Source organism: Marmota marmota, unplaced genomic scaffold (genome assembly GCF_001458135.2).
Source record: "Marmota marmota marmota unplaced genomic scaffold, marMar, whole genome shotgun sequence".
Lineage (NCBI taxonomy): Eukaryota > Metazoa > Chordata > Mammalia > Rodentia > Sciuridae > Marmota > Marmota marmota.
The window spans coordinates 6690000-6715928 of NW_026000119.1; the positions used below are offsets into that span (position 1 = coordinate 6690000).

General features: G+C 32.0%; 1 protein-coding gene and 1 pseudogene across 1 annotated transcript in view; one reads left to right on the top strand and one right to left on the bottom strand.

Annotated features, from left to right (window-relative positions):
• Positions 1–25929, bottom strand: part of Bmp2k (BMP2 inducible kinase) — a 128066-nt gene that overhangs the window by 39641 nt on the left and 62496 nt on the right. Inside the window, exons 11-15 of the mRNA XM_048784711.1 lie at positions 19687–19790; positions 17993–18072; positions 13622–13782; positions 1534–1727; positions 406–504 (exon numbers count right to left, since the gene is read on the bottom strand). Of these exons, the coding sequence (XP_048640668.1) occupies positions 406–504; positions 1534–1727; positions 13622–13782; positions 17993–18072; positions 19687–19790 (638 nt within the window). The remainder of the gene's footprint in view (positions 1–405; positions 505–1533; positions 1728–13621; positions 13783–17992; positions 18073–19686; positions 19791–25929) is intronic.
• Positions 20890–20959, top strand: LOC125611088 (annotated as a pseudogene).

The window sequence follows — 25929 nt, forward strand, 5'->3', positions numbered from 1 at the left end:
TAAGAAAAAGACAAGAGAGTGTCTTAGTCAGTAGAATGCTGGTTCTGTAAAAAGTCAAACTATTCTCTGAATCAAATGTTCTTTCCCTTTGAATTTCATTTTTATTCAGCTGACAGGGAATGAAAGAGACACGTGGCAAAGATCACGTAAAAGATCATTTCCCTTAAACTATAAGAGAAGTATGTTGTCTGTCAATTACAATGTGCCATACACTTGGGAGCCACAGTTCAAAATAGTTTATGACTACTTGAGAACATACACCTGTCTTCAATAAAATACATGTCAATTAAATAATTTGAACTGGTTCTGGATTATTAAATTCTGAGTAACCCCATTCACACTGTGAATTCCAACATTATAATGCATATCCAGAAAGAAATCTCTAGAAATTATGTAACATTTTACCATTGTAGGATACTGTGATGCAGGAGGTTGCGGTTGATACACTGAATGCATTAAAAATTGTTGCTGGAGTAAATGTTGTTGATGCATTGCATGCTGATACTATAAGATAAAAATAAATAAATAATCAATATTATCCATGCATTTTTTATGCCAGAGTCCTTTACTTAAATATTCATTTTACCATATCAGTAGTCTAAACTCCAGTACAAAATAGCTGTAGAGTGACTATAATTTACATATGCTTATTAGAATTGGTTTTAAAATCAACAAAATACAACAGAGATTCAACTAAAACCATATGCAGTATAATTTAAGAATGCCTGCAAGAATGCCAATGCTAAACATTTTTATCATCTTTTCCCAGTTGACAAATTCCCCTGAAGTGACTTGTGACCAGGACCCATTACAGAAAATCCCCACTCTTCTCCACCTCCTCTTCAGTAGTGTCTTCGGCCATCCCATAACACCATTTACTTATTACCCTCCACTCTGGCTATATCAATCATAACTAGAGAAAAGTGACACCCATGAAAAATGTCATGAATGTAATTGGATCAAAAAATAGTTTAGGAAATCAAAGTGATGATGGTAATAGTAGTTCAATTTAAAAGTTTAATGAAACTAGAAATCTATTGGTTCTGATGAGATGAAGGACATTTTTTTCCTTACGTCCTTTCAACTCTAAATGCTTCCTCTTACCCCTATACCAACCTCGTCAAAAAAAAAAAAAAAAAGGAAGAAAGAAAAGAAAAGAAAAAAAAAAGAATTTAAAAATTTAATACAATGGTACTTTTGGAAAGAACAATAACACATTGTCTACAATAGTCTGTGAACTCAAAACAAGACCTCAGATAATATTCATTACCAATCACAATGTTTATTCCTGAATACTAACTGAACATTCTCTGCTTCATTAGGCCATGATGCAACCTGTTTTAATAAGGTATCCTTAAGTAGCTCATCAAATGCAAATTAACTACATATTCTTTAATAATCAGGAAATTAAAGAACATGTTTACTTGAATCTAGTTCAAGATGCCCATAATACAAAAAAGCAATTCAATGATTTTTCAACTGCTACATGATTTCACAATTCTACTTCCAGATCTAAACTAGTAAAAGAACTACCTGCTGCATATAAGCATCCTGAAGCAGCTGATGTTGCTGTTGCTGCTGGTGAGGGTGATGATGCTGTAAATGAAATTGCTGTAATCTCCAATCTCCCTGTTGTAGTTGTTGAAGTACTCTATGCTGCTGTGGAGGATGCTGTGGGGGCCCCTGACCCAATAAGATTTCAGGGTCATTTCCAGGTCTCAGTGATCCTATGATAGATTTCCAAAACTTACATTTACAAACTAATAATTTTCAATAAATGGCTATATTTCAATAATTATTTAACTAAGGCAGTTATATTCTTATTTAAGAGAAACTTCCATATGCACTTTGTCTGACGGAATTATTTCCTGGAACTTTAAGAGCCCAAAGTCATCAACTACAACCCAAATGATTTAGAATGTTAGAAACATTTTGTGTTTTAAGTTTCATCTCTCCATGAACACACCAAGAAAAAGTTTATTCTACATATCTCAAAATATCATGTACTATTATGACTATGTTCCCTTGCCAATAGAATTCTATCAGTTCAGAATGTCATTTTACACCAATTGAAATTCATTTCCTTCAAACTTGAAGTCAAACATTGAATGTAAATGGCTTAAACTCATCAATCAAAAGAAACAGACTGGCAGACTGTATAAAAGAACAAGATCCAACAATATGCTGTCTCCAAGAGACTCACCTCATAAGCAAAGATATCCATAGATTGAAGATAAAAGGATAGGAAAAAAATATATCATTTACATGGATCTCATTAACAAGCAGAGGTTTCTATCCTCATATCAGATACAGTGAACTTCAAACCAAAGTTAATCCAAAGGGACAAATAAGGGCATTTCATATGTGTAAGGAAATTACACATCAACAAGATATAACAATCGTAAATATTTATGCCCCAAACCAAAGAGCATCTATCTACATACATTAAACAAACCCTGCTTAATTTCGGAATCAAATAGACCACAACACAGTAACACTGAGTGACTTTAACACAACTCTCTCACCACTGGATAGATCCACCAAACAAAAACAAATTTAAAAAGCTATAGAACTAAAAAATACAATCAATAATTTAGACTTATCAGATACATATAGACTATTTCATCTATCAATGACTGAATACACTTTCTTCTCAGCAGCACACGGATCCTTCTCTAAAATAAACCATATCTTGGGCCACAAAGCAATTTTCAGCAAATACTGGAGAGAGAGGGGAGGAGGGGAGGGAGGGAGAAACCTTGCATTCTATCAGACCATAATGGAACGAAATTAGAAATCAATGATAAAATAAAAAAATAAAAGCTACTCTAATACCTGGAGACTAAATAATATGCTATTAAGTGACCAATAGATAGCTGAAGAAATCAGGGCTGATATAAAAAAATACTTAGAGATACATGAGAAAAGCAACACAACATTTCAAAATCTTTGGGACATTATGAAGGTGGTTTTAAGAGGAAAGTTTGCATTGTACTCATTCATTAAAAGAATAGAAAGTCACCAAATAAATAACATCTCTAGAAAGGGAATAAATCAACACCAAAAGCAGTAGAAGAGAGGAAATAATTAAATCAGAGCCAAAATCAATGAAACTGAAACAAAAAAAAATCAAAAAAAGTTGGTTCTTTGAAAAAATAAATAAAATTCATAAACCTTTAGCCAAGCTAACAAAGAGAAAAAGAATAAAACTCAAATTAATATATTTTTAAAAAGTGATAAAAAGGAAACATTACCGCAGACACTACTGAAATACAGACAATAAATCAGAACTATTTTGAAAATTTATACTCCATTCAAATAGAAAATTTTGAAGACATCAATAAGTTTCCACAAAAATATGACCCACCCAAATTCAATTAGGAGAGCATACAAAATTTAAATAGACAAATTTCAAGCAATGAAACTGAAAATACCATCAAAAGCTTACCAATAAGAGAAGCCCAGGACTAGACCTTCCAAGAAAAACTAACACCAATCCTCCTCCAATTATTTCATAAAATAGAAAAGGAGGGAACCCTTCCAAAGCATCATCCTGATACCAAAACCAGACAAAATACATCAAGGATAGAAAACTTCAGAACAATATCCCTGATGAATACAGATGCAAAAATTCTTAATAAAATGCTGGCAAATCACATACAAAACATTAAAAAAGACAGTGCACCATGATGAAGTGAGGTTCATCCCAGGGATGCAAGGTTGGTTCAATATATGGAAATCAATAAACATAATTCATCACATCAATACACTTAAAGACAAGAATCACATGATTTTTCTCAATATATGCAGAAAAGGCACTTCACAAAATACAGAATCCATTTATGTTCAAAACAGTAAAAAAAACTAGTGAGTAATATGAAGGTACGTCAACATTCTAAAAACTATATATATTAAACCCAAGGCCAACATCATTCGAAATGGAGAAAAATTTAAAGCATCTGCTCAACACAGTCCTTGAAACCCTAGCCAGAGCAAGTAGACAAAAGAAAGAAATTAAAGGGGTACAAATAGGAAAAGAAGAGTTCAAACTACCCCTATTTGCCAATGACATGATTCTATATTTAGCAGACCAAAAAATTCCACCAGAAAACTTTCAGAACTCATAAATGAATTCAGCTAAGTAGTAGGATATAAAATTAATACCTATAAGTCAATTGTGTTCCTATGCATCAGCAATGAATCAGCTGAAAGAAAAATTAGAAAAACTATTCCATTCACATTAGCCTCAAGAAAAAAATCATAAAATTCTTGGGAATATATCTAACAAAAGAGGTAAAATACCTCTACAATGAAAACTACAGAACATTAAAGAAAGAAATTGAAAAAGACCTTAGAAGATAAAGAGATCTCCCACATTCATGGATAGGCACAATTCATATTGTCAAATGGCCCTACTACCAAAAGCACTATGCTGATTTAATGCAATTCCTATTAAAATTCCAATGATGTTCTTCATAGAAATAGAAAATACAGTCGTAAAATTCATTTGGAAAAACAAGAGGCCCAGAATAGCCAAAGCAATCCTTAGCAAGAAAAGTAAAGCAGGAAGCATCACAATACCACATCTTCAATTATACTATGGATCCAAAGTAAGAAAAACAGCATAGTACTGGCACCAAAACAGACATGAAAGAATAGAAAACACAAAGACAAACCCACATTGAAAAATGATCCTATACTAGACAAAGGTGCCATAAACATACATTGGAGGAAAGATAGCCTCTTCAACACATAGTGCTGGGAAAACTAGAAATCCATATGTAGCACAAAACTCAACTCAATGTGGATCAAGAACGTAGATGTTAGACCAGAGATCTGAACCCACTAGAAGAAAAAGTAGGCCCAACTCTCCATCATACCAGTTTGGGAACCAAATTCCTCAATAAGACTCCTAAAGCACAAGAAGTGAAAGTGAGAATCAATAAATGGAATGGTATCAAACTAAAAACCTTCTTCATTGCAAAGGAAACAATCAAGAATATGAAGGGAGACCCTACAGAATGGGAGAAAAATCTTTGCCACCTGCACTTCAGATAGAGCATTAATCTCTTGGATATATAATGAACTCAAAAACATTGAAAAAAATAAAATAAAATAACCCAACCAATAAATGGGCAAAGGAACTGAACAGGCACTTCCCAGAAAAAGAAATATGAATGTTCAACAATATGAAAAAATGTTCAACATCTCTAGCAATTAGAGAAATGCATATTAGAAGTATGCTGTGATTCTATATCATTCCAGTCAGAATGGCAATTATCAAAAACACAAGTAACAATAAATGTTGGCAAGGATGTTGGGAAAAAGGTTCACTCATGCATTGGTGGTGAGACTGAGAATTGGTGCCACTACTCTGGAAAGCAGTAATGGGAATTCCTCAGAAAACTTGGACTGGAACCACCATTTGACCCAGTTATCCCACTCTTTGGCATATACACAAAAGACTTAAAACCAGCATACTACAGTGATGCAGCCAAATCAATGTTTATAGCAGCTAAATTCACAATAGCTAAGCTATGGAACCAACCTGGGTGCCCTTCAACAGATGAATGGATAAAGAAAATATGGTATACACAATGGAATATTACTCAACAATAAAGAAGAATGGAATTATGATATTTGCAAGTGAATGGATGGAACTGGGCACTATCGTGCTAAATAAAATAAGCCAATCCCAAAAAACCAAAGGCCAAATGTTTTCTATGACATGTAGATGCTAACACATAGTAAGTCAGGTAAGGGACCAACAGAAGTTCACTGAATTAGACAAAGGAAAATTCATTGCCATGGGCACCCTCACCAAAGGCTTAAAAAGCAATGGGTCCATTCAAACATGATCCAGAACCTCTAAAACTACAAGTCATAACAAACCCTTTCTCTTATTTAGTTAGTTATGTCAGGTATTTTGTTATGGTGAGGGAAGCCTGACTAAAATAACTGTTCAATTCCAAGGCAGAAAAGGGTAGAATACGAAGAGAGAAGGATTCTTTTTCATCAGTTAATATATTCAAACTTCCTCAGGCCTAAGTCCAGAACTTCCATGAAAAGAGCTTTCTATTTCTAATTCTTCTAATTTTAAGAAAAATTCAGGTCTATGTTTTTCTTGAAAATATTTATAAAAATTTAAGGAAGAAAATGAAGATGACAATTACACACCATCCAGACCAAATTACCGTTGATCTTTTAAATGTTATTTCTTTCCAATGGAAAGAGAATTAAAAGTTACACTCCTAAACTATACATTCATTTTTCAAAGCTGTGAAGTCCAGCTGGAGAAGGCTCATATGGGAGTCCAATCATAAACCAAGGATCTTCATGTAAGGACTGTGAGATCACTTCTCACCTCACAAACTGACTTTTCTTTAGTATCATCAGGCAGCAGAAAGCCCTTGATCCTCCATCCAAAGTCATAGAGCACCAGAGAATCCACAAACAACATTACAATTTTACATGAAAACAACTGTTTCTTCAAGTACATCATAATCATTCACACTATAATTCCCCATTTTGCAAATGATGAAACAAAGACTCAGATAAGTTAAGTGAATCTGCTAACAAATCAAATAAAAATAAAGACAGAGAAACTCTGAATATACAATTAAAATTGATCTAATATATAATTTGTATATCAAGACACAGATCACACATTCTCTATTTTATACATAAACTGAAGCAGGTATATGGTCACCAAACTCAAAAGTGGTAGTTAATTCATTTTCAAAGGCAAAATTCATTCTTCTCTCCAACTCTATTCCTATCTCCCACAAAACACAGGCTACATAACAGTTGTCAAGGTCTTATTTTGACCACTGATTCAGCCTAGTACCTAAGACATAGTAGGTCTTCATTATATATTTCTTGATTTAATCATTAAACACAGGCCAAGATCTTGGCTACAAAGCAATAAACCCAAGATAAAATAAACACAGTCTTGCCTACAGAGCAATAAACTTTAACCACAAATATTATTCCTACTGAAAATTTAACAACTGCCCCTGGAATAACTTAAAGATCAAGAGAAATTCGTATCTGAATTTTTTTTAATTTTTAAAGAGATGACAATACAACATAGCAAAATCTATAAAACAAAACACTGGCAGTACTCAAGAAAAAAAAATTAGCCTTAAATGTATACACGAAAACAAGAAAACTGAAAAATAAAATAACCAAATGAAAATAAGTCCAAGAATGTAGAAGGACTGAATTAATGACAAGGTATAAAATAATAAAAAAAAAAGAAACCACAACATGAAATTAATAAATAAAACCAAAAGCTAGTCATTGGCTCTTTGAAAAGACCAACAGGGCTGGGGACGTAGATAAGTGTTAGAGCACTTACCTAGCCTGTGCAAAGCCCGTGCATCCCCAGTACCAAAAAGAAAAGAAAGAAAAGGTAAGAAAGGAAGAAATGAAATGATTAATAAAAAGAGGTAAAGCTCTAGGCAACTCTCACCAAATAAATATTAGAAGTGAGGGATCAACATACTACAGACTTAAAGTAATTAAAAGACATTAAAAAATTGCTATCTATAATTTTATCTAAATTTGAAAATCTAAATAAATTGGACAATTTAAATATATATGTAAATTATAGCAAATGGTGAAAAATTATAGTAAATCAATGAAAATTAAAGGAACTGAAAATGTGATCAAAATTTTACCTCTAGGTACAGAGAATGTAGCTCAATGGTATAGCACTTGCAAGGCATGTGCAAGGCCCCGAGTTCAATCGCCAGCACCACAAAAATAATTTAAAAGTAAAATAAATTCTAGCTTTTTAAACAGTAACAATTCATTTAAATTCACTCAGTCCTAACACATTTTGAAGAAACAATACCTCTTTTTCAGAAAATCATTTAAAAACATAAAGGAAAGGATCCAACACAAGGCCAACAGTTTACCCAAAGAATAAAAGTATGGTTTATCCCATTTAGGCAAAAAGGCTTTACTATCCAAAAATGTAATAACATAATAAATAACACATCAAAGGAGAAAATAATACCATTTATCAACAGATATTGGAGGGGAGAAAAGCAATTCATTTCTAACTCTAAAAAAAAAAAATTATAAGCTAGGAATAAAGAAAAACTTCATCTACCAGACTTTGAAAATAAATAAATAACAGAAACACAGGGAAGACATAAAACCTGGAGCATTCTTATTAAAAGAGAATGACAAGAATGTAAACTATCAACATTGCTATTTAATATTAAGGGAATTTAATTTATCTAGTGCTATAAAAGAAAACAGTAAATGTATAAATGATCATAAGAAAAAGGCAAATCATTATCAAAAAGGGATTCTCCCTCTCAAAAAAATTCAAGATCAGCAACTAAAATCTATTAGAATTAATAAAAGAATTAGTAACATGGATGAGTATAATGATCAAAAATTAAAACGTGAATTTCCTCCAAATTCAGTATGTCATTAGATTTAAATAATATTTAAAAATTATATTTTGTAATTTGAGAGGCTTTCTTTAAAATTCATACAGAAGAAAATTTTAGAGAAGGATGTTAGTCTACTTGTCTGATTAGACTTATCAAAACTAGAAAGTTGTGGAAGAGGCATTAAAAAAACAATTCAATGATACAGTGTTGAGAGCCCTGTATGAACTATGGATATTATTTGAGCCATTAAGGCAGGGAAGCTGTTTTTCTAGGAACTCCTGGATGAAATTTCCCAGATCACACTGGTGCCCTGCTTTAGCTTAGAGCACTACTACCAATGGGCGTAGTCTACCAAGCACCAAACAACCTGTTGACTGCAAGATCCCTGCCACATTGAAACCTTATCCCTGCCTTTGATGTACTTCCCCCCTTAAATAAAGAATTGGGGCCTTTTTCAGTTGTTCAGTTCCAGTTCCTATCAGGGCTGGAAGACTCATCAGGTGCCTCCGTTTTAAATCTAACTTCTGGTTTTGTCTTCATTTCTTGCTGATTATTTCAGACTTTTTATTTTCCCAGATGGCTTGTACCTCCAAGCAGGATTCTACTCTATCAGGGTACTGGTTACACTGATAGTACAGTATAGAAGGAAAGAAAACAATATGGAAAGTTAGATTATGATGAATGTGGCATTTCAAATCAGGAGAGAAAGAATAGAAAGAATATAGAATACTGTACTAATTAATAAATGGCACTACAGAAAACTGAAAAAAAAAAAAAAAACTCAACGTAGTCCTTTCTCCATGCTATACCCTAAAATAAATTCCAGGAAGACTGAAAAGCTAACGGCAGAAAACAAACACCACTATTAACAACAACAACAAAAAAGTATCAGCACTTAAAAAAAAAATGGAAAAAATTTCTTTGAAATACATTACAAAATGCAGAAAAATGAAAAGTGTAAAACTGACCTTGTAAAATTTTGTTTTTCCTATGTCTCAATGTATATTCACAAATCTAAAGATGAATGGCAAAAATGGAAGAAAAGATTTATAATGTATTTGGTAAAAAGTCAAAGACTTAATGTTCAAAATAAAAAATAAATATTCAGAGCAATAAAAAGAAAACAATCTCATGGAAAATTGGAACAGTTAATTCATAGAAGAAAAACATGAACAGATGAAAGTGTACTATCAATCAGGAATATTAAAATACAATAAAAATGTTTTACCTACCAATAAGACAACATTTTTAAAAACTTCTATCATTAAGCACTGGCAAGAATAGGAATGAGACTGACGCTGTTGATATCAGTGTAAATTTCTGGAGTTTTTTGGATGGCAATTTAGAAGTATATAAACAAAATTGGAAAAAAAAAACTTCCTAACACCTTCCTTAGAGAAATGTCCTAATGTCATTAAAGAATGGGATGTAAGGATATTCACTGCAACACTATTAGTAACAGAAAGTATAGGAAATAACGTAAATGGTTATACAAGCCATCGTATATTCATGGTATAAAATATCACATACCTATTAAGAATTACTTGGTAATTCTTTATGCAATGATGAGCTAAGACGCTTTCCAAAATATATTAAGAAGAAAAAATCAACTTGCCAGAGAAATGTATATGGTATGAATTCACTGAAGTCAATGACAACATAAATTACTTGTATCAATATATATCACATAAGAATATAAGAGAATGCACACTGAACTACTTCTGGTTAGCTCTTGGAAGAAAAAAAGGAGACTTACATAATATAATGGCAATTATCAAGAAAACAGGCAAGGATGTGAGAGAAAACACTGATACATTGTTGGTAGTACTGCAAATTAATGTAAACACTCTGGAAAGTGGTATGGAGATTCCTCAAAATTAGTAGGAAAAGAATTACCATAAGACCCAGCTATCCCACTCCTTGGCATTTACTCAAAAGAACTAAAGTCAACATACTAACTATAGTGATACAGCCACATCGATGTTTATAGCAGCCAAATTAAGGAATCAGTCCAGATTCACAAGAGCCAAATTAAGGAATCAATCCAGATTCCCTTGAATAAATGAATATTGATCAAGAGAATGTGGTATAGTATACACAATGGAGTTTTCCTCAGCCATAAAGAATGAATTAATTGCATTTGCTGATAAACAGATGGAAATGGAGGACATCATGCTAAGTGAAATAAGTTACATTTCAGAAAATCACAAGCCAAACGTTTCCTCTAATAAGTGGAAACCAGAGCTAAAGAAGGTGAGGGGGGAAGAAATAATATCATAGATACATAGGGAAGATCAGTGGGGTAGAAGGGAGGACAAGAGGGAAGGAGGAAGGATGGGAAAGCAAAGGAAATATGCAATGAATTTGATAAAATCATGTTATATGAATACACAAATGTACCAAAGGGAATTTCCCCTTTGTGTGTGTGTGTGTGTGTGTGTGTGTGTGTGTGTGTGTATATATACACATACACACACACCCACACCCACACACACACACACACACACACACACATAAAATAAACTAAATAAATAAAGGAACAAAGGAAGATCAGTAGAGTAGAAAAAAATAGAAGAAGGACGGGAGGAAAAGTGGGGGGAATGGAGACTGAAATCAAATTCCTTGCATTTATGTTTTTGTCAAAATGAACCCAACTATTATGTACAACTATATGCTCTAAGTTTAAAAAAGGAGAATTATATTTTCCTCTGAATATTTCTGTATTATTTGCATATTTTAAGAGAAAACATACTTTTTTACTTTCTTTTCTTATATGTGTTTCTTTCTATACGATTTCCAGAGGAGAAGGAAATGTTAAAAAGGAGCATGAGTTTAACATGGGTTTGGGAGGGGACATTAAAACTATAGCATATACCATGATTTTTATGTTTGAGGGACCCATTTCTACTTCCTCAGTTTTCATCTTGAGCTTCTCATTCCTTGTGCTCATACTAAAACTCTACTGAGCCATTTTCTCTTGTCCTATCTCAAATGATTGTGCCTGCCATTAAAAATGCAATAAAAGAGAATAAAATCATGGCATTTGCAGGTAAATGGATGGAGTTAGAGAAGATAATGCTAAGTGAAGTTAGCCAATCCCCAAAAACCAAATGCCAAATGTTTTTTTTGTTTTGTTTTGTTTTTTATATAAGGAGGCTGATTCATAGTGGGATAAGTAGAGGGAGCATGGGAGGAATAGACGAGCTCTAGATAGGACAGAGGGGTTGGAGGGGAAGAGGGGAAGCATGGGGTTATAAATGATGGTGGAATGTAATGATCATTATTATCCTAAGTACATGTATAAAGACACGAATTGGTGTGGATATACTATTATACAACCAGAGATATGAAAAATTGTGCTCTATATATGTAATAAGAATTGTAATACATTCTGTTATATATAAATAAAAAAGCACAAAATAAACAAGTTTAATGATGAAAAAATGTATATTATAAATATAAAAAAAGGAGCATATATGGGAGGGGAAAAAGTATAATTTTTCCAACTTAAGCTGGAAGCAAATATAAGAGAAATGTAGCTCCTTATATCAGGAACAGGCCTGGCCCTCACAGCTGGGTCTTAGTGCTTACATGTTGGTTTATTTCATAAGACACTTAATATCAGATAAGGTTACTACTCTGTGTCTAGGAAAGATCAAGACACAAAACCACTCTATATTCATATCTGAACACAAACAGAATCATGAACTTTGTCCAAACCACAAAAATAACCCAAGGTCCCTCTATCTTGCCTCATTTGACTGCTACTCTGTAACCAATTGAGGCTTTAGCTTCTCTCCTTCAGGATAAGATTTGATACCTAAACCATATCATGCCCAGGCTTCTGGATAGAATCCAAAGATGTCCCACTTCCTTAACTCCTCCCCAAAATTATCCAAAACAAGTCCAAATTCTGAAAATGTTTTTTCAAATACTACCTCACAGTTCCCCGTAATTTGTAAGAAAGAAATCTGACTTGTTCAAGCACAAATGTGTTTCTAGTTGGCCTTTTGCCAGGGAACTCTGATATGTGATAAATAAAACTAATAAGGTCTCCAAACCAAAACAGTAGGGAAAAGATCAATAATGCTTATTGAGATAGAATTTTTCTACATAACATACACCTTCTATTTACTCCTCAGAATAGGAACAATAGTTGCTGTCCTCATTTTACACAAGAGAACAACAGTGAGGCTAAGAAATGGTGAAATGTGAATGAACATTTCTTCCCTTTCCCATTACCTTCCCTTTCCCATAGAACACCACTCTAATTGGTGTACCTGATTACCACATAGATATGTAGCAATATGCCAGGTAATATAAAAATAAACATTATCTTCCCTCACCATATATTTGACTTAATAGTAATAAGAGTGTCTAATGATTAATATTTCTTAAGGGCATATTCTATACCAGGCATTACATTAACCAGTCATTTAAGCCTTCTAATAATCCTATAAATACTAGTATTTTTATAAGATATATTACTAAAGAAAATGAGAGAAATAAGACTCAACATAGATTCATTCAAAATTCAGGCTCTGAACCATTGAGAGTAGTCTAAATGAAAACATTTAACATTTAAAAACAAAACACAAGCTTGTTATAAAATGGAAGTGTAAACTGGAGTTATCTTTGAGATAAGTCTTCTTTATATCCCCAGACCCTTGAGAGATTAAGATTAAATGTACTTCATCAGTCAGGAATATTTCCTTAGTGAGAAAAACTGTTTTAAGTACCACACTACCAAAATACTTAGGAGATGTTTTAGATTAGAAAAACAATTCTGAAAATCAAACTAAAATACCAGTTCTTATGTTGCAATGTGCACATGGTTCCTTCACCAAGGCTCTAAATTCAAAGCAAAGAAAGATACATAGCTTTCAAAGACCAGAGATTCAACCACCTCCTTTCCAATACAACACAGAACTCCCTATACTCTTGAACTTTATTATCAATGCCAAACCTATCTCTAGGGATAAGAGTTTGTATTAGAATCAAGGAAAATTTTGAGCTTTTCAGATTATACTTTTACATTGTCAGTAACTTTTCTTTGCCTTCAGAAAACCTTAAGAAAAATAATTGAGTCTATTAGATATCAGCACAAAGTTTTTTGAAGTATCATTATCTACTTTTTTACTGGTAATTTATGCCTCTTGAAAATCAAACCATCTAAGGTTTATTTCCATTGACTATGAAAGCTGCATTACCTTTTGGTCTGTGGTTACCAAATTCACCAGGAGCAGGGACTTTAACAGGGGTTGCTGAACTTTGAATGGTCAGTACACTGGGAGTGGCAGTAGTAGAGTTGGCCTTTGGTCTTTGTCTTGGTGCAATTGAGGTTTCTGTTGGTCCAATGATATCTGTTATTCTAAAATAGAAGAACACATTTTATTACAAATATTGGGCTTATTTCTTACTATTTTTTTCTGTAAAGTATCTACTTCAGCAGATGCATTTAATTATTACAGATGATCATGTCAGTCCTCTTGGCTTCTTCCTAAATCTAACTCCCAAAGACTACGTTTTTAGTGAAGACAGGAAAGTAAATAAAGAAAATAGTACACTACCATCAAGGTCTGCAGTTGAAACTGGCAGAAGGAGTATACTCCCAAAGATTACTGTTAAGGAGATGAAATGAGATTGAAAGGAAAACAAAACAGAAACCTTCTTATAATGTTTTTGACAAAATCACGAGCCAACTCTTTGAAGAGAAACAAGAAATAATCTTCCCTAGCCTGGACTCAAGGGTAAGAAAGAAAAGACTACACCCTAGAGCATATAAAACAAAAGAAGCCAACACTTCCAACAAGTGGAGACCCTGCTCACATTCATCTTCAAGTTTGCTTTACTTATAACTCTAAATGGAAACTATATAAAACTTTTGCTTCTAGGAGTTAGTTTAGGTCTTCAGATGTGGGTGGACAAGAGGTAAGCACAATTTTGAAAACAAGAGACAATAGATATGAGAAGACAGACATTTACTTTTTTTCCTTGAAAAAGTCAAGTAAAATCTTTATTTATATGATTATCAACTTTGTTTTCTAAAAATTCAGTATAAAAACTCAAAAACATTTTAATAAGGCCAGATATTCTCTTTCCAACAGGATTTTCCATAAAATATCTGTACTAAATTCTTTAACACGTTTTAAGTAATTTAATACTTAAAAATTCTAACTACACATGAAAGCACAGAGTTACTGCAGTTGAAGAAACCCAATCTACAACTGCACAAGTTACAGCTATTTCCTAATATCTCTACATACCACAAGAGGGAGCCCTGTTAACAGCTATCTTTCCAAGAGCAAAGAAAATAAAATTGAATCAAAAATTTGGAAAACTATAGAAATGTATTATATTTGTGCTATCTTCTAAAAATAACACTTAGTTTAATTAGAAGGGATGGGTATGATACGTGTCATATGAAAACTGAACCAAGGTAATAAAAGACCATTTTTATATATAATCAATTATATGTCATTTTTATAATGAAATACTTATGAGTTCAAATTATGGGATTTAACACTAAAATCAATCTTACACTCCCTAATCTCAAGAAATTTGGGAAAAATACATAATCTTTCTGTCTAACTCTCCATTTATTTCTTAAGTGAGTAATGTAGACCAAACTTGAGTTTGCCATATTCCTGATCTAAACCACTCTTTAGAGAGGCGTAACACAAATAAAGCATGGTAGAACCTCTGAAAAGCTTATTAATAGTCTGAATTATTTCTACAATCTAATGTCTCACAATTTATTTTATCAATATACTATTGTACTTGACCAATATTCAGCAAAACACTTAGAAAGGTATGTTATATGTTGGTGAAAACACAACAAAATATAAGACAGTGAAAGTGATCAATGCGAAAATAGTACTGCCAAGAGTTGCATAAAGGATAATTCCACCTTTAATTTGACTAAAAATGACTTCAAGTAGGAATTAGAGATTAAATTTTTAAAATAAATTTTATCTTATCAAACTCTGAAAAAGAAATAGCATTCTGTGTGAATAGGAAGAAAATGCCAAAGCAAATTAGTCAAAATGAAGACACAAAAAAAAAGAAAGTAATTACTGCACTGCCCCTGCTACACTGACTCACTTGTACTATTACAACAGTCACAGTGCTGTTTCCTCTGCTTCCCTTCTTTTCTTTCTTCCTCACTATCACCTGAACAATCTTCCAAAAGCAGACTCTCTTTCCTGCTTCAATGTTTCCATCTGCCGAGAGAGGAAGCATTTCCATCTTTGAGGTATACATGTCATATGACTTTTATATGTTTAGCAGTCCCAAGAGCACATGCCAAGTTTGGGGAGGCAGAAGGGAGCTTCTGAGAAGTAAAGCAAAGAGGGTCACAGACTAAAGACAGGGCAGATGGCTACTAACACCTATAAAAGCTTATTTAAAGATTCTTTTCCCTGGGCTGGGAATGTAGTTCATTGCTAGAGCACTTGCCTAGCATTTAAAACCTCAGCAAAAATAAAATTAAGATTCCTCTCCCCAAAATATGACGTTTACGTGAAAAAAATCTAAATTTTAATATTAAGCTTTGTATACTTTAGATTTTAAGTTTTTCATTAAGAGTAAATTTATCTTAATGACCAATAAGCACCAATGAACCTTATATTTTGATATGTATAATGAACAGATTCACCATACTATAAAAAACATAGCAATTTTTAAATGATATATAGACATAAAAATATATTTTAATGGATTACCAAGTTACATTTCAATATGTGTATACATTGCATAATGTTTAAAACAGGTTAAATACTACACATTTTAATGGCATTATTTCATTTGCTTGTAATATAGCTATAACTTTTATGTCATAACGAAAAGATATTCAAATCATCACTCTTCATTTGACTCGTTTCTTTAAAAATTTGTACCTACCTTCCTAAGGATTTAATTATTGATATTTTCTTAATTATTAATAAATTTTTAAAGTGACAGTAAAATCCAACTGACCAGTCTTAATTCATAATTACCACTCAACTATAACAACGGCTGCTCATTAAAGCTACATTATAGATAAGACAGACTGGTGGTCATACTGGATTTCTATGAATTAGCTATATTCATTCCTTCATCTCCCTCCAGAGAATATTTTGAAATTCAAATGAGTGAATATATTTTTAGGGTGCCATTTTTTTTTAAAAAAAAAAAGCCATTCATGAATGATACTTTGACATTTCTAAGTAACAAATCACACAACCTATCTTACAACCAAGTGCCAAACAACAGAGTTGACTGGAGGATGAAAGGCCAAAATCCAAAATTCTCAGCCATGACATATAAACAAAGTTGCTTATGACTGACATTTACCTACCAATGCATTCATTCCCCAGCACTCCTGAATCTGTTCTCTTATTCTCCATCCTTGTAGTGTCATAAGAGCCATTCTTCTAGCCTCAGTTGTCTGTTTTATTTGCACTCTCACCCCTTCAGGTGACTGACTACTCATTCTTCAAGGAAAGGCCCACCCCCAGGGAAAGCATTCCTTTTGTGCTCTTATTCTCCCAGCTCCCAGTCTTTCCCTTCCTCCCTACTCTCAGAATGTTCTGCTATCCATCAGTTTACAACTAACTGTTTACAATTAGAAATTCTTGGAAATAAAAACTGCTTATTTTTCTTTACATTTCCAATATCTATGCCTTTTATGTAAAGGATATTTAACAAATATATTTTTGTATTTTATGTCAAATAATTTAACTAAGTGAGAACAATACAAAAAGCTATGACTTGGTAATGGAAGGAGACCCTCAGGGTTATACAGTGGAGGGGGTAGAGAGAGAGGAGGGGAGGGGAGAGGTGGGGAGGGGGGANTGTCAAGAAATTTGTAATATTTTGAACAACCCACAATAAAAAATTAAGAAATGTATGCTGAAAAAAAAAAAGCTATGACTAAGAAAACTCCCCAAATGCAATATTATACCTGTGTGATAACCTAAGAGAGAGTCCTGCTTATTAACTTTTAAGTTAAAATAAAAAGCAGAGAAAATATCATCACTAACAGTTTCAGCTCTTAATCTACACAATATATTTTAAACTTATAAATGCAGTAAACAATTTAAAAATACATTTCAAAACATAATACTTTAACAGTCTTACAACATGTTAACAGTTATAACCACCCACTATAAATTCTACAAAATACATATATTTTCTGGTTGCCTATAAATTTTATATTTAAGTATTTTAAAAAGCATATTAGCTACCAACTTGAAACATAAAATGTCCTAAATTAGGACTGTCATGTTATGAAGATAATGATCTCACCACCCATCCCCCCCAAAAAAGACCCACCGTAGCATCATCAGTTAAAAATTCACATATTTATTAATGAGAGTGGACAGTTCAGGTAAGAGCGATATCAAATCCTGGATATAAGATTTTAAACCTTATTTTGTATTTGTTATCTACACCACATGCAATAAGTAACACGCCCTTTTTTTTTTTGTGGGAGGATGACATTTAATCAATGACATTTGCTAAAATTTAAATAAGAACTGTAGCTTCCCCCACCCCCACCAAAATGCCTTTTTCATTTCAGCAAACATAGTTTTGCCTACCTGGCTTTTGTTTGGCTTTTTCTAGCAGCTGCTTCACTAGCGGTCAATGGTTCAGGAAGAGCTGAAGGAACAGAAGAGTTCTTGAAAGAAAAAAACAAAAACAAAAATTTTCATTTTGGTTTTTAATTTTAACAAGTTTGTTTTTTATGCTATGGACATATTATTGAACTTATGCTGTTTGTGAGGGCTGGGATGTAGCTTAGTGGTAGAGCACTTGCCTATCAGCTAAGGCCCTGGGTTTAATCCCCAGTATCTCAAAAACAAAACAAAACAACACAAAATACTTTGTATGAGATACCATTTATTTTCACATCCCAAATTATCCACATTATATTTCCCAGATATAATCTGCAAATATCACTACATGTTATACAAATGTCATTTGGGTAAAAATAAAGATTATACTACAAATATTATAAATCAAAGATTATTTTGTACTTCAGAAAAAGAAGTATATAGGGGAAGGGAGGGGGCATGGGGTAATTAATGATGGTTGAATGTGATGATCATTATTATTCAAAGTACATGTATGAAGACATGAATTGGTGTGAATACACTATGTATACAACCAGAGATATGAAAAGTTGTGCTCTATATATGTAATAAGAATTATAATGCATTCCACTGTTATATATAAATAAAAAATTTTTAAAAAAGAAAAAGAAGTAAATAAGTGTAAAAAAGTGTTTACAAATACTACAGATAATTTTCATGACACTCAGCATAAGATCTAGAAAATGAAGACAGACGGCTTCACTAGTGTTTACGCCCCATGTTTGGATCACAACAGAAATCAGTAAATATTAGATGAATGGAGAGCTAAAAATCCATAGTAAAATTTCAAATAAAACTATTTTCTTTATTGAATGTTAGAACTGCATGATTTCAGCTTCAACATAGAAAACATTACATTTGATACATTAAGGGCCTTAAAAAACAAAAAAGGAAAGGTACCACATTCCTTCATTTTTTCTTTATAGGTAGATTAAATTATACATAAGGGAAACATGTACAAGCAAATCAGGCCAGAATGTTCTTTATAAAGTTAAAAACGGCTTAAAATCAGTAACAACTAGCAACCTTATTAAAATTACCAGAGACTTGTCATACATCATTTATCTGAAGTTAATGTAGTGTGCACATAGTGAATAAAACTTCAAACAATATGCGCTATTTCCATATAAGCTCTTTCCATGGACTCAGCACTAGGTTTTACATTAGTTGTAATCTTTGTAATTACTATCTTGCTTTACAGACGAAAAAAAATGTATATTAGGTAACCTCCCCCCAAAAACAACAGAATTGAATTCAGGTTTCTCTGTTTACCATGCATCTACTTTTCACAACCAACTTTCCCAAATTTTTGTCTTTAAAAGAGCACTTAGTGTCTGTTTATTAAATGGTTAAGCTTAAACAACTTGATAAAAGAAGTCTGTGCTATGTCAGACAGATGTCATTGTGTTCCCTTGAAAATGCAAAATATCCTCTTGAGTTTGCTGCAGTTCTCCAGGACACCTCAGGACATAGTTTCAGAAATGTGGCTTTATACAAAAACTATACTCACAAACACAGTAGCAGATCACTTGTCATAAAACAAGTACTCAAAGTGTATACACACACATACACAAACACACGTATCTCCACACATGATAAAATGTATTTTCAATTCATATCCTACTTCAGAAACTACTTACATTGATATTGGAGATCGGACAATCCTTTTTGGCAAATTTAAATGCAAAATAGGACACTTGAAATATATCAGGTCTATGCTCTGGATCTGGTTCAAGCATGAACCCTGTAAGAATATATCAAAATGTTAAATTTTACTGAATATAGATGATACTTAGGGGCATATTATAAGTATAATTCTGTTCCATTCTAAGAACAGGGATGATTCTAGCAAACTTTGTTAATGTTTATAGGAAACAGACAGATTGCTATTTTATATGTGAACTTAAAAACATTATTCCAAACTAAAAGACAGATTAGAGAAGTCACTGAACAACTATTTACCAGAAGTATGACTGACCTACATGATCATTCTGTTGAGAAAGTAACACACAACATAAATTAATATTGGAGAATTATTCAAGATAAATTCCAGGGACATGGAGGTAAAGGGAAGATGAGGCTTTCAAAATAATTCCACTTGAAATAATTCTCATTATTATCTAAAACTCCTCTACCTTGAAATAATCCTAAATCATTGAGAAAGGTTACATTGTGTACATTTAAGAAAGTAGCACAGGGTTGACACTATAGTTTTCCAAAAACATGCTTTTAATATATACTAACAATGATCACTAGAATTCTGTATTTAAACATGCTATCTATATCATGTTCAGAAATATGAACAGAGTCTTATGGTTTTATCACAAACAAATTTTATATTAACTTTAGGCAATGTTTGAAATATCAGAGACCTTTTCTCTAACTAAAATGGTCACTATCTCTTGTCCATTTCTTGAATTAATTTTAATTCCAAATTTCACAATAAGGTTGACATTTTTATTCAATTCTATAACTGAAAAATTCATATTTTATTAAGACATTTTTACAACTAAACCTGTTTCATTAAATAATTCTCAGTTTTTAGAATGTTTAGATCATTTTTTAAGTATTTAAAATGTAAAATTTAAGGCATTTAGATATTTTGAAACATGTTAATAATGTATAAAGAGATCTAAGTATATAAATCACTTAAATAACAACTTACAATAATTAAATTTTCCCTTCAAATATAATATTTTCAACAAAAATTATAATGTATCTCCAACATGATACACTTATTTCAGCTAAACAAAAAAACACAGTTGTATGGCAAGTGACATTGAACTCAAAACTTGAAAATTTATTTCAGAAATTTTGAGACTGGTCTAAAAAATACAAAAGCTGTGCTTGCTTCAGCAGTATATATACTAAAATTGGAACAATACAGAGAATGTTAGCATGGCCCCTGCACAAAAAAAAAAAAAAAAAAAAAAAAAAAAAAAGAATGAAAAAAGAAAATTAAAAATTAAAAAGCTCTAAATAGAATACGATTTTATGTAATTAAAATGCTGACATACTACTGATGAAACTTATCCTTTATGATATATCGCCATTGTTAGATTGAAATAACTAAAAACATTTTAATTCAAATACTTGGTAGTTTGTAGTCAACCTCATACCAAAAAGATCTGAGGGATTTACAAGGTTTATTTATTCCCCAAATGCATTTTATATTAATACCCAAAAATATTGTTTTAAAAGCAACAGTGCATAAAGTTAATTTAATTATGTAAAATAAAGCTAAACATACTTTTAACAATAAGTGTTGATTAATATAATTTTTAAAAACAACCAAATCACAAAAACTATCAAATTTATAATAATATAATCTTATTTTTCTATTCTAACAAGTTAATTTGGCTTTTAAAGTTTAGTTTTAACAATAGCTAATTATAAATATTTATTTCTATAAAAACTTGAAATAGCATATAGAATATAAAATTTTTTACATATACAAGAAAATTAGGGCTAATAGAAAAGTAATTCACTGGGGGGAGATGAGAGGGACAACATAATGAGGTCAGCAAAGAAAATGTAGGCTCAAAATTTTCACTATATAGCTGTCAATATAAAAGGGCAACATGATCTATTACATGAATCAGCATCCCTAACACACACACACACACACACACAAAAAAAAAACAGATAAGAAAGAAAAACAGTATTCCTAACACAAAAGAGCAAATTCTCCTTCAAATCAAGATTCTTAAGATGATCACAAAGAATGAACAACATCCTTAATGAACTGCAATGAGTGACATTTGGTTACACACTCTTCCAGTGTGGTCTAGTGGCTTAACACCTAAGAAATTCTACAAGGGTAGAAAACTGGTATAGGAATACACTTCCCTGGGGATCTGGCTAAAACCAAAAAAAAAACCTTTTTAAGTATCTGGAGAAAAAGAATGGTCCTTTAGGTAATCCTGTATTTTTTTTTTTCTTTCACAATAGATGAGAAATATTGAGGAGAAAGAATAAATTTGAGATTTTATGTTCTAACCAATACTGGTATAAGTACTTCTATCTTTAAAGTTAAGCATAATATCATATCCTTTAAAGATTAGATAGCCAGACTAGAGTGAAGATAGAACAAAGGTTATCTTATAAGCAAATAAAAGGACCTCCAATTCCTAGGACTCATGTTTTGATTGGGAATACACATCTGCTTGAGCCACTTTTGTTTAACTATACTGATCCCATTTATGTGACATAAATTCAATTCAAAATGTCATGTGTAGTATCTAATGAATTAAGACAGAAAATATTAGGGTACATTAGTGTGCCGAGTACAAGCAACATTTCATGAAACTTGATTCAGCTCATGTGTTTTTTTACATTGGATCAGTCAAAAAAGTTTGAAACCACAAAACTTTGAGTTTAGGATTATGAGTTCTCTCTACTATTATAACTCATTTCCCTACGGAAAATATAATGACTTGTGTAATTACACTACAAAAAAAAGAATTAAATGCTTGTATGTGTTAATCTCTGATACTCCTTCTTTCACATGAGGATATTCTCAGAACATACATGCTCTCTTCTAAATTATGTTTTAAAAGTGCCTTGCCTCTGAGGAAGAATCTGTGTCTTTGTAGCATTGCCTATGACTGAGTGCAGGTAAATCTAGGGGTTGGGTGCAGAACAAGCCTATCTGGCTTTAGATACAGATTTTATCAATCCAGGTTGAAACTCATTATTTGAAATGCTTGGAAGCAGTGTTTCTGATTTTTCAGTTTTTGTATTTTAGAATATTTATATACATACCAGGAACCATCTCAGGAATGGGACCTAAGTCTAAACACAAAAATTCTCCTGTGTTTCATAAAGTGAGTGTGTGTGTGTGTGTGTATGTGTGTGTGTGTCTCCTTAAGAAAATTTTATACTTTTACAAAACCTGCATTTTGACTGCAACTGGTGACATGAGTTTGTATGGAATTTACCACAGTGACACCAAGTCAAATCTTTCAGATTTTGGATTTTCAAAAAAGGGATATTCAACCTGTACTAAAGTTGACAGTTTTAGCTGATGAAATCCTGTGCCTATCTCTAATTTGATTCTAAACTCAAAATTATGAGCTTGGTATGTGGCACACAATTTTAATTTCAGTGGCTTGGGAGGCTGAGGCAGAAGGATCGCAAGTTCAAAGCCAGCCTCAGCAACTTAGCAAGGCCCTAAGCAACTTAGTGAGACCCTATTTCAAAATTTAAAAAAATAAATAGGGCTGGGATTTGGCTCAGTAGTTAAGAACCCCTGGGGGTTCACTTCCCAGTACCAAAAATAAATAAAAGTATGAAAAGACTAATAATCATTCCTGCAACACCCAGGTAAAATAGCTACATTTTTATCTCTAAATATTTTTAAGTTGAGTAGTGCTAGCCATTAAAAAAAAATAATAATAAGCCATCACTTAGTATTTAAATATAATTTCTTGAACTCTTTCAAGAGAAATATAAAATGTATCACTAGACCACCGAATGATATAATCTAAAAATGCAGAGATATAAGCTCTAATCCAGCTAAACAATGGGGCATATCTATCAAGAGTGAGAGCTTCAATTTTCAAATACTTTGTCCAAAACTGTTTTCTCTCATAATAATTAAACCTCAAGTCTAGTGTTTTATGAACTCCTATTTGATAGCAATTAAACCATATCATTTACAAGAAATATATTTACAAAGAAGGAATGCATTAACGAACATATATGCTCAGTTTATCTAAAAGCAAAACTGGATTACATTTAAAACAAAAATAGCAGAGAATGTAGAAAATACCTTGTTTACTCAACTTAAAATGATCGTGTAAATCATTACAAGACCAATTACCACTGACTCTATTACCAATATAAAATCGACTTTTTTAAAACTTGGCTACATAGATATGAAATAGTTCTCTGTTCATCTTAATATTGTGATTCTTTCTATTGACATAAACACTACTAATACAAAACAGTCTTAGCATTGACCGTAATATATTATTAAACCACCACAATATTTCCCACTGATATTATCATACATATCCTATTAAAAAACACTTATCTGCAGCAAATGAATTATGTTTATACTAATATTGCATAGGAAAGTACAACATCCCTGTGCATTCCAACAAAAACAGCAGCTAAAGGAACTGCTGCTGCTGTAGCAGCAGCCAAGCTATGTTTTAATCAAGGATCCAAGCCAAAGATGAAGTAGTTACCATTCAAGTTACATGAAGCAATGGATCCATGCCTAGTTCTGATCAAAGATAAACTAGCATCTCTAGTCCAACAGCTCAACAAATTTAAAGGAAAAATACTTTGGTTATAAGTCTCAAAAGCACTTTCCTGCTTAAAAGTTTTTGAATTTTTTCCTTCCATAAGGGCACTTGTCCCTAACCCACAGTTTCTTATTATACTGACTATAATTTACTGAAAAAAAACACCCAGTCTATTCTTTTTAAATTTTTCTGAAAAACATATACTCTGCAACTATAAAAACATAACTATTTTGCAACTATAAATATTTTCAGCATTAACTTACTATATTTATCTGTTAACCTATGGAGATTATTATAGAAACTTATATGTTATGTATACGTGACGTACATAACTTATTTTATATACTACTGAAATGAGACTATGTTTAACAGCTGATAATAAATACATCTGATCGTAAACAAGACACTAAGTGGTACTACAAATAATTCCAAGACATATATTCGGGATAGTATTGGTAGCTGTCCCTTAAACGTTATTGATCAAAACCCTTCCTCTACAACTCCCCAAGTAGTAATCCTAGTGCCAATGATTGAAAACCTTATCTTTATTTTTCAAGTACATTAAAATGTCTTTTTGTTTTTAAATAATATAGGAAAATGGATGAGGGTGTATATGAAACAAGATTGGCCATGATTTGATAAATCACTGAAGCTGAATGACAGGTAAAATAAAAACTTATGCACTGTCCTATCAATACTTGTTTATAATATTTTAAATTCCCATAATAAATAATTTTTTATTTTAGCTTTTATCAGTACATCTATTGGGGTTGTATTTATTTTAGCACCTATTTTGAGGGATACTAGGATTTTGCTAGTTTTCACATGCTTTTCACTTTGGGCACAAATTTGTACTAGAAATGATAAAAACTAAAATCTGCATACTTACTGATAATGAAGTATCTGATATAAAGGATCAATTAACTAAATTCCAATTACAGCCTAAAATTATCAATAGTATTTATCTTGTTCACCTTCCCATTACATAAGCACATACCCACACACATATATATGGGGAGGGGGCAAATATGCTATAATAAGATTTTAGTAATAAATTATGTATCAGTGTATAAACTGCCAGTCTCATACAATTTTATTCTATGGGAACATTCAGAGATTCCCACTAAACATCTTAAATTCAACTATTACTAAAACATAATGGCTAAAACTATTTACAAAAAAGTAAATAGTCAGGGCACGCAATAATTAAATTCCTCAAATGCTTTTGATGCTTTAAACTTTGGACAAAAAGTAAAAAAAGTAACTAGATGAGATAGGGAAGGTCAAGGATCCAGTGTTTATTTAAATGTATTCTAAAGGTATGTTTTACTCTAAAGGAATGTTTTATAAAAGACATTCAAGTTTTGCAAAATGGCATGCCAAAAACAGGACTCATGGGAAAAACAATTGGGGTGGGCTATTTATTTATTTATTTATTTATTTTAATTTTTTATTGTTGGTTGTTCAAAACATTATAAATTTCTTGACATATCATATTCCACACTTTGATTCAAGTGGGTTATGAACTCCCACCTTCACCACATACACAGATTGCAGAATCACATCAGTTACACATCCATTGATTTACATATTGCCATACTAGTGTCTGTTGTGCTCTGCTGCCTTTCC